This window comes from Mixophyes fleayi, chromosome 7, assembly GCF_038048845.1.
Source record: "Mixophyes fleayi isolate aMixFle1 chromosome 7, aMixFle1.hap1, whole genome shotgun sequence".
Lineage (NCBI taxonomy): Eukaryota > Metazoa > Chordata > Amphibia > Anura > Limnodynastidae > Mixophyes > Mixophyes fleayi.
In genome coordinates, this window is record NC_134408.1 from 135,600,251 (window position 1) to 135,610,501 (window position 10,251).

The following is a 10,251-nucleotide window of genomic DNA, read 5'->3' on the forward strand; positions in this document are numbered from 1 at the left end:
ATACACAGGGGGCATGAACAAAATGTATGATGCTCTCTTTAATTGTACTCTACAACTGGCATAATTCTTCACGTGAAATACTGTATAACATTTATTATTTACATTTCTGAAAACATAATCTTTAAGCCCCTTACACAATGGCGTAAAAATAAATTATTTTACTGCTGTTTTTGATGCTGGTAAAATCATCTATACTGTTATCATGTTATCAATAAGGGACCATAGATGGATCATTCATTAGGCAACCTAGACTCCTGCCTAGGACCCAGATTAACCTAACCCATTTTTATGTTGTTGCTTTTGGGGAAGGTGACCCAAATAGATATGCTGCCTAGGGCCCCATGGGGTCATTACCCAGCTCTGTATAGGAGCCATTAGCTCCAAAGACCCCATACTTACTAACATTCACACTTGCAGCTAGGAGCAGTGGCACTGCGGCTCGTACTTTTGGCCTTGCCTACTCCATTTATTTGCAGTCAACACAAGTGAATTCTTTGGAAGTGTCCTCCATCTATCCCCAAGTGCAACCACTCATTAACCACTGCATGATATACATGATCACAGTCCCACTGGAGGTCATAATATGTTATGTACATACTTGTAAATATTGCTTAAAATGCCTATTTGTATAAAGGAATCCCCTCTGACATGTTGATATTATTTATTCATTGATTGTCATCAAATAATATATATTGTCCCCGGAATGTTTCCTTTTGCGATGTACAATTACGATTTTTATTTAGTGCCACAATGATAAAATACATGCAAAGGGAGTCAACATTTTCCTTAGTGACAGTGGAGGTAATTTATGAAGATCGCTATCAGGCCCTACAACAGATGGGAGAGTAGCCAGGGCTAAATCCCTGGAGCTCAGGCCTCAAGGGGGCCTGGGGGGCCAAGCGAATCAGAAAAATGCTTGGGGCTGCAAGGGTGGATATGTACAGTCACAGTCAGCTCGATCTGCAGTGGGATAGACAGTGGCACACGTAACGCTCTTGTTGTTGTGAACATTGTGTTGCTGATTTAGGTGAAACTCACGGCCTGCTGTCATCACAGACAACAAGGTAAAAATGACAGAAGCAATCTCGAAGATCACCAAACAATCATTGGGTAACAGATAAAATAATGTGTTCTCTGGATCCTTCATGCTTTTGGCTATTGCAGTGTTTGAGCCCTTCGTGTTGGTGTATATGTGAGGGATGATTAAGGGGAGGTGGGATGGGAAAGTCTCACTATTTGGTCCACCCTATGCACATCAATGGGCATGTCTACAATACATTTTGGGGTGTCGCCTCTAGAAGTGCGGGTAGGTGAGTGGAGAGGCAGAGAGATCGGAAGAGGAGCACAGTGCAGATGTCATGTCTAATTCTGACCTCCTACTACTTTAGAACCATGCCTCTCATTAAATAAACTTTTGAGTTTGTTTTACATTAATGTTAGGTGCAAAGTAAATTCTATTAAAAGTATAGGGCAAGACCCAACCGTCACCAGATCAAAGCTGGTGCAAAATTCAAGTGATCCTTCTGGAAAGCAAGGAGCGCCCCTAACATGTGTCCTCTCAGCCACTTTATTTCCTTGTAGTAATCTCTCTCTCCAACATGAAACCTAATGTTTGCACTGCTCCACAAAACTAATGTACTAGTGCTCTATTCGGTACTTAGAAAGGAGCACACTGTCGCCATCATCTTGCATAGCCATGCACTTTGGCGGAAATCTTCAAGCACCAGCGCACATTAAAGAACAGATGTTACCAAAAAGTATTTTGACCCTCTGTTTAGGTGTTTTGCACCTTATATATAAGGCCCATCATGCAGATATTTTGACAGGTAGATCCCGGATAAATGCCTCAATTTATTTTCCCAATTGTTCCCTTTTCCACAACATTGACATTAATTCTGTATAAAGTGAAGCGTTCAATTGCTACCATGCTGTCAACTTGAAATAAATTGTCAATGGTGAAAATGCTAAATAAAACTTTAAAGCGTAATCACTATCATGTGACAGAGGCGGAGCTTTCACTTTAACCTGTCACCATGGTAGCAGCTCTTGTGAATGCTAAGCTTTCTAGCTGGACAGCACTCAATTGATCAGTAGCAATATGTTTTGTATGGTATATGGTGTTAAACCTAATCTGGAGAGGTCCAGTTATTCAAACCAATCATTAAATGACTAGTCCTAAAATAAAATACATTTGTCCTGCAGCCCAGCAAAGGGCCTGATTGCGCAGAACGTTTCCCAAGTATTACAAATGACTGAATTGTGAGGGACTACAAGTTTTCTAACAGGACAATGACTGCACCCCCAACAATGCAGTATTCATCAAATCAGATTTCCAGTTCTAACAGTTCAAATTAATTTGATTTTTGTGTTTTGTTTTGACACCACAAATGTCTCAATGTCAGGCCAATTTGATAAAAACAGCTATAACTGGCTGACCAAATGTCTGTGGTCATCTGAAGATCATACGTTGCTAGATCTTGCTTATCTATACATCGTGCAGACATAGTAGTTTATTTAACACTGCTCAAAGATTCAAATTTGCACTAAAATCATAGCAACCAATCAGCAGCTTGCTTTTATCTGTCTAGTGCAGGTTAGACAATGAAAGCAAATGTCCGATTGGTTGCTATGTATCATTTCAGCAACATTAGTAAATAATCCTCCAAAAAATGCTTTATGAATATAATAAATCCTTTTTCATTTATTTTTTCTGTTATTGCCATCCTGCAATGGTGATAACAGAACAAGGTTTGCGATGGTAGCGCAGTAATCCTTGGTAAACAGACTTTCGCATGCTCTGCATGGGGAAGATTTTGTCGGCAAGACTCGTCGAATCTATTCGCCGGTGGGAGCTACCTCTGGTGCTAGCACTGCTATCACCAATGGAAACCCCTTCATAGATAGGAGAAAACACCTGTTTTCACTGGCTTTTTGCCCTTTAATAAATAGAGCTCTAAATATATTTTATTTTGATCAATTATAGCAAGAATATATTCTTGTAAGACCACTCTATGCCTGTCTCCTCTGAGTATGCAATTCTTAAGCATTGACTATTGAAAGAGTTAACTTGGCTTGTTCAGAACAATATTGTTCAGGCCTACAACTTTACAAGTCACAATAGGCTTTAGTTTTATTAACAAGTTTCAAGGACATGCAAGAACTGCAACTATGATTTGTAACAGTTATGTCCTGTTTTACAAGACATGTATATCTTTCTTTGTTCTTTGTAATATTTGCTGATGTTGTTTTTTGTGATTCACGCTTGCGCAGTGCTTAAATGTCTATGTGACTAAAACATTATATATAGAGGATGATTTGTTTTGATAAACTCACAGCATATACTACTCCCCACCTGTGCGTGTATTTATTGTCTCTCCGGCCGTAATGATATATCTTATCTGATCACTGACCACTGAAGCAATATCTTTAACACTATGCAAATAAAATCAGCAAATCAAAAACACACAAGTCAAAATTAACACAGCGAAAAAATATATAAAAATGTCACTTCACGGATCAAACCATCCAGTGCTGCAAATCTTGTACTTGTAAATACCATTAGCAAAGTCCAGCTCTTATTACACTTACAGAGACTAAAACTATTTTAACCAGCATGCCATTTCAGTGGTAACATACAGTAAATTATAGAACCAGTCGTCTGTTCCTGCGTCCCCGATCTGAACGTTAGATGGTGCCACACACAACAATCTAACCATCAAATACTAATCATGTGTTTCCACTTGTATATAATGTATAATGAACACCCTACTGTAAATTATTTGGATATCAGAAGTCACAGAATCGTCATATAACCATATAATACATGGAGCGTTTTTATACAGGTCGCAGAAATCCCAGATGACTTCCAATATCTACAATTATTTATAGCAGCTGTGCGCTATTCATTATGATACACAGGTTTTAATAATGAGCACAGAAGTTATAACATCAGAACTCATTATACAGAAGTTTATGCATATATTAACATCCCTTGTGTATTATAATGTTATAGTTGATACATTGTTTTGCAATAACTTTGGTAATATTAGTTCTTTTGATTTGCAGATAGTAAAATATTAGACATACTATAATAAGGCAAAACAGAATGAGCAAAATTTAGGAAAATTTCTAAAAAGGTATAGAAACCAATCAGGAGTTTGTTATTAGTCTGCAAACTGAGTCTGATAGCATGACATTCCGCACCAGTTGTCATAAATGTCCCCCAAACAAGAACTGCATTTGGAGTATGATAGGGAAGACCAACACAGACTATGTATATGTAGTTCACTGTGGCTGTTAAACTTTCATAGTCATCTCATTACATCACATTATTTTTTTTCAAAGTCTCTCGTCCACAGGTATGTAAAGAATTAGGTTCCTCACAGTGTAGGGAGGGAGAGTGGGAGTGGGAGTTCTCCCCCATTTCGAAAACCTCCCCCTAAGTTACAATTACAGCTTCAGCAGAGGCAGGAGCCATTGCCTAGTGAGCGTCACCTGGCGGCTCCGCCTCCTGCTTGTGCTCAAGCCACGATTGTAAGGTAAGAATTTGCAGGTGAGGGACCCCGCTTCTACCTGCGAAGACTTCCTGATGGGAGAAACTGTTTTTCTTTACAACGCTTAAATTCATGCTCTCGCTTGCAACACCCATCATCATATGACCAATGAACATGATAATAAATAATTTGCCTTTATTATTAATGTTCGTCTTGATTAAATGTTAACTCAGATAGTCCCAGGTAATGGAACAGATTGTGAGGATTGCATTCTATATACAGAATCGGAGAAGTTACACTGTGCAGTTGGTCACTATTGAAGAACAGATGTGAGAAGAAATGACACTTTCAGGGAGTATTCTTAAAAACTTCCAGTGGAAATGGCAATGACATTGACATGACATCTGGGTGTTTCATCAATAATAGATAATAAATAATATCTATATTTTACTGCACAGCTTAGTATTACCTCCCTCATTGTGAGCAAAAAAAGGAGCAAATTTGAACCTTGGTAAAACCATGTTACACAGCAGGGGGAGGAGGGGTTAAAATGTGCAAACTGGGGGCGTGTCTTGGCTCAACTATAAATTGCAGAGTAAAAATAAAGCTGTCCAGTATTTGTCCGCCACATGCCAAGGCAGACACTATTTTCCCCCCACAAGCAAAAAATAAATAAATGCATTTGCACCCCTTGCAGTGCAACATGGTTTTGCCCAGGTGCAAATGTGCTCCTTTTTTTTTTTTTGCTTTGCTCCTAATTCTAAATGAAGTCCAGTGTCTTTTCTCCTTTTCCCCCTTCCTAATGTACCCCTCACCCCTGGCATACAGAATAGATCACTGCCGGCGTCACCGGAGAGAGTGATCTGACTGGGAGAGTGACTCCTGCATCCTGGGGACGGGGCATACCTCTCATATCTGTGTGTGTGTCCAGATCTGCTGACTAAATAGGTATCAGTGTACATTGGTATCACTCTATCTGCATCAAACCTGTTAGCTGAGATAGCCAGATGGATGCTACATGTGTTCGCTCCTGGCTATAAATAACATTTTATTTTACTGGAATCTTGCAATTACTTTATATCTGCAAACACCTCAATAAACCGTTTGCCAACAAGCTACGTACAAGTAAACAAAGCCCACTTATCCACAATCACCCCTATCACAGGCCGTCAGGAGCAATGTATATACAGGCACATTCATTAATATTAATTACCTCATACTCCTCAACTTCTTCGTCGTCCGCCATTTTGAGGTTTCTCTCTGTCACCTACAAACTGATAATAAAAAATAGTATTAAACATAAGTACAAAATAGAGGTAACAAAATCAATGCAAATTGCTATAAACAAAGATGATAGATAGATAGATAGATAGATAGATAGATAGATAGATAGATAGATAGATAGATAGATAATATTTAGATGTCGGAGGTATATAATGTTCATTTGACTTCTCATTAACTTATACAGCTATTACAGCATCAAGTAGTAATTATATATGTATTATATAAACACAATATTGATAATAACCTTATGGTAACAAGATTAATTGCGTTCTGTACAGCATGGGCCTGTAGTGTTGATCCCTGTCTGTTTCTGTTTTTTGGATCAGACCTGTAAAATATCAAAATACATATATATTTTTTTTTGTTCCTGACCGCAAGAATACCAGAGGCTTTAATAGTGTGTGGCAGGGTAGAATGCTTATAGCTGGGCCTGTCAAAGGTATTTCGTTTTATAACACTGCTCGGGATCCCAGACCCCAAAGTTAGTAGCTGAAGTCTTTCAGCAGCTGCTGCTTGGTCCACAGTTATGTGACATGTAAGTTAATACCCCCAGCTGATTGGATGGTTTTGTTTAGCCAGTTCAGCTGTAATACCTTCTGAGGCAACTTAAACCCACTACTGCAAGTTAAATATAGGAACACGTCATGCTGCCCCTTTTTAGTGCCAACAGAAAAAATTACAGTTTTATACTGAAATATTAAATGCCGATATTGAAAATGAAGTGCAATAATGCATAGTGGCAATGCCTCCACTGTAAAGTGGTTAATTGTCTAATACATCGTGTCACAAAGCGCTTTGCTATAAAACTTAATACAGTTACTACATATCTGCACAACCAAGAGTATAATTGCAATTTATGAAACAGTTAAGAAATGCCACAAGTTTAATCTGCACAGAGACCAGTGGGTGACAGGAGCAGAGAGGTCCTCATGCTAAGATCGCAGTAGAGATTTTGGTTATGGTCCTAACAGAAGTCTCCATCCCAGCCAATGAGTTACATTCCATGCAGGCAGTAGTTTAGTGGTGTATGTGGAAAGTGGAAAAATAAATAAAAGCTCTTACCAGTGATATTTAATTAATTTTCCTTAGCAGCAAAGCCTCCAACTCTTCCCTCCTCAGAAACGCTGGTCAAGAGCAAAGCAAATGCATCAGGTCCTAAACTATCATGTGGCTCGGCCAGCCAATCCCGGAGCAGCTTGCTCAGGTTTCAGATGCTAAATATACATAGTGACCCTTTTGCAGACCACCTGTTCAGCAAATCCACAGAGAACAGGGCTAGTCATTTTCATTCTGGACAAATCATAACAAGTGAGCATCCAAATCTTCTAACATTTATTTATTTTTCTTTTGTTTACCAAAGGGAAATCAAATGGCTAGGTAAAAAAATATTTGTTGGATAATACATTCTCAGACAGGACAAATTATTAAATTATGTCTCAGTTTATATCCATAAAATGTTTTCACTTGTGACTCAAGTAAAACCCGTATAACAGTTACATATAGGTAGAGGACACAACATTGATACAACTACGTAAATGAGGGACCTCAAGTATATTGAAAGCATGTGCTTCCACAGACGTGTGGCACATTAAGCAAATATAATTTGTAAACATTTTAGACTGCCCTGGTTAACTATAATTATGGCTTGCATGGCTGCAAGAGGAGACCTCAGTTACTTTGAAAGAGGGGTGATTGTTGGGGTGTGTTTTCCAAGAGCTTATGAGATTAAGACAGTCCAATTTCCTAATGCTATGCTTCATGAACAATGGTGTCTAAGGCAGCGGTTCCCAAAGTGTGAGCCGCGGCTCCCTGGAGTGCCGCGGCGCTGTCACAGGGGTGCTGCGATCGCCCTGGGAATTTAAAAAAAAAAAAAAAAAGGAAGAACTTACCAATCGTCCAGCGCCGGATTCTCCTCCTCACTGTTCTCACTGACTGTCGGGCGTGACGTCATCACATCCGACAGTGTCAGTGAGCAGCAGAGAGGAAAGAAGACAGCAGAACATGAGGAAGAAGGTAAGGAACGGAAAGTGAAGGAGAGGAGGGGGACACAGAGAGAGATGCTGAAGGAGAGGAGGGGGAAACAGAGAGAGATGCTGAAGGAGAGGAGGGGGACACAGAGAGAGATGCTGAAGGAGAGGAGGGGGACACAGAGAGAGATGCTGAAGGAGAGGAGGGGGACACAGAGAGAGACGCTGAAGGAGAGGAGGGGGACACAGAGAGAGATGCTGAAGGAGAGGAGGGGGACACAGAGAGAGATGCTGAAGGAGAGGAGGGGGACACAGAGAGAGATGCTGAAGGAGAGGAGGGGGACACAGAGAGAGATGCTGAAGGAGAGGAGAGGGACACAGAGAGAGATGCTGAAGGAGAGGAGGGGGACACAGAGAGAGACGCTGAAGGAGAGGAGGGGGACACAGAGAGAGACGCTGAAGGAGAGGAGGGGGACACAGAGAGAGACGCTGAAGGAGAGGAGGGGGACACAGAGAGAGACGCTGAAGGAGAGGAGGGGGACACAGAGAGAGATGCTGAAGGAGAGGAGGGGGACACAGAGAGAGATGCTGAAGGAGAGGAGGGGGACACAGAGAGAGATGCTGAAGGAGAGGAGGGGGACACAGAGAGAGACACTGAAGGAGAGGAGGGGGACACAGAGAGAGATGCTGAAGGAGAGGAGGGGGACACAGAGAGAGATGCTGAAGGAGAGGAGGGGGACACAGAGAGTGAGATGGCAAAGAGGGGGACGCAGAGAGTGAGATTTTTTTGGCTTAGGGGTGCCTTGGAAAAATTATGATGACCTTAAGGGTGCCTCGAACTGAGAAAGTTTGGGAACCACTGGTCTAAGGTGATGTCAGCATGAAGCTCACAGGGAAAAAACATCATCGGCAAAAGGGCAACAATTGGCAGAAGCGCAACCTCCAGAATTGTGATATTTGTGCATTATTTCAAAAAGTGCAAAGCACAACAGGGAAGGAACCGTAGATCAACTGACTGTAAATATCTAACTGTGGCACGAGCAGTAAGTTTCATCACAGAGCAAGATATCATAGTCATGTTACACTGTATAAACCGCTCATTACATCTGGTAGTGCACGCTTGTGAGCTCACTGGTGCAAAGAGCACAGGTAATAGATTAACAAACAGTGGAGGAAGGTGATATGGTCAGGTGCATCATCCTTCCAATCTGCATCACTATCAACCAGATATCTGTTGAGTAGATTATGAGATGAGTAAGCAATGTTGTTATTATTATTATTATTATTATTATTATTATTATTATTATTATTATTAAAAATAATATTAATAATAATATTTATATAGTGGCAGCATAATTCATAACTTTTTAAAATTGGGAATAAGCACAGTAAGGAAACAGGGCTTTATCAGACATAACGGTAGCAGGGCCCTGCTCACACCCGTACAAACTATAGGAAAATAGGTACCTGAGGTTAAGGGGAAAAGTGCTTAGTGGGTCTATATGGACAAATGTATTCTGCCACACCTGTTAATTATTGAAATGAGGTGATTCAATCAGACCCGTTGCCAGAGGTGTATAACATCAAGCACCTAGTCATGCAGTCTCCATTTGCAAACATTTGTGATACAAAATGGGTCGTTCTGAAGAGCTCAGTGACTCCAAGCGTGGTACTGTGATAGGATGCCACCTGTGCAATAAGACGGTTCGTGAAACTTCATCCGTTCTGGATATGCCACGGTCAACTGTAAGTGATATTGTTAGAAAGTGGAAGTGTTTAGGAACAACAGCGACTCGGAAGCGGAAGACCACATAAAATCCCAGAGTGGGATCAGCGACTGCTAAGGCTCACTATGCTGATTCCTTAGCTGAAGAGTTCTGAACTTCCACTGGAATTAATGTGAGCACAAAAACTGTGCAGAGGGAGCTTAATGGAATGGGTTTACATGGCCAAGCAGCTGCATGCAAACCTCACATCACCAAGACCAATGCCAAACTTCGGATGGAATGATATAAATCACACCGACACTGGACTGTGGATCAGTGGAAACGTGTTCTGTGGAGTGATGAATCACGCTTCTCTGTTTGGCAGTCATATGGGCGATTCTGGGTTTGGCAGATGCCAGGAGAACGTTACCTGCCTGACTGCATTATGCCAACTGTGAAGATTGGTGGAGCAGATATAATGTTATGGTGCTGTTTATCAGGGTTTCGGCTAGATCATTTATCTCCAGTGAAGGGCAATCTTAATGATTCAGCATACCAAGTCATTTTGGACAATGCTATGCTTCCAACTTCGTGGCAACAGTTTGGGGAAGGCCCTTTTCTATTCCAACATGACTGTGCCCCAGTGCACAAAGCAAGGACTACAAAGACATAGTTTGATGAATTCGGTGTGGAAGAACTTGACTGGTCCGCACAGAGCCCTGACCTCAGCCCCATCAAACACCTTTGGGATGAACTGGAATGGTGTTGGCCTTCTCATCCAACATCAGTGTCTGACCTCAT

The 10,251-nt window shown here is 41.0% G+C and overlaps 1 protein-coding gene across 21 annotated transcripts in view; it reads right to left on the reverse strand.

Annotated features, from left to right (window-relative positions):
* The window catches only part of NEB (nebulin), a 163,446-nt gene extending 156,490 nt beyond the window's left edge, over positions 1–6,956 (reverse strand). For 20 of the 21 annotated variants that reach the window (XM_075180874.1, XM_075180876.1, XM_075180862.1 and 17 more), the window contains exons 1-3: positions 6,840–6,956; positions 6,022–6,105; positions 5,707–5,767 (exon numbers count right to left, since the gene is read on the reverse strand). In XM_075180874.1, the coding sequence (XP_075036975.1) occupies positions 5,707–5,739 (33 nt within the window). In that variant the 5' untranslated portion in view covers positions 5,740–5,767; positions 6,022–6,105; positions 6,840–6,956. The remainder of the gene's footprint in view (positions 1–5,706; positions 5,768–6,021; positions 6,106–6,839) is intronic. The other variant, XM_075180857.1, reaches the window with a different exon arrangement.
* Positions 6,957–10,251: the final 3,295 nt, after the last annotated feature.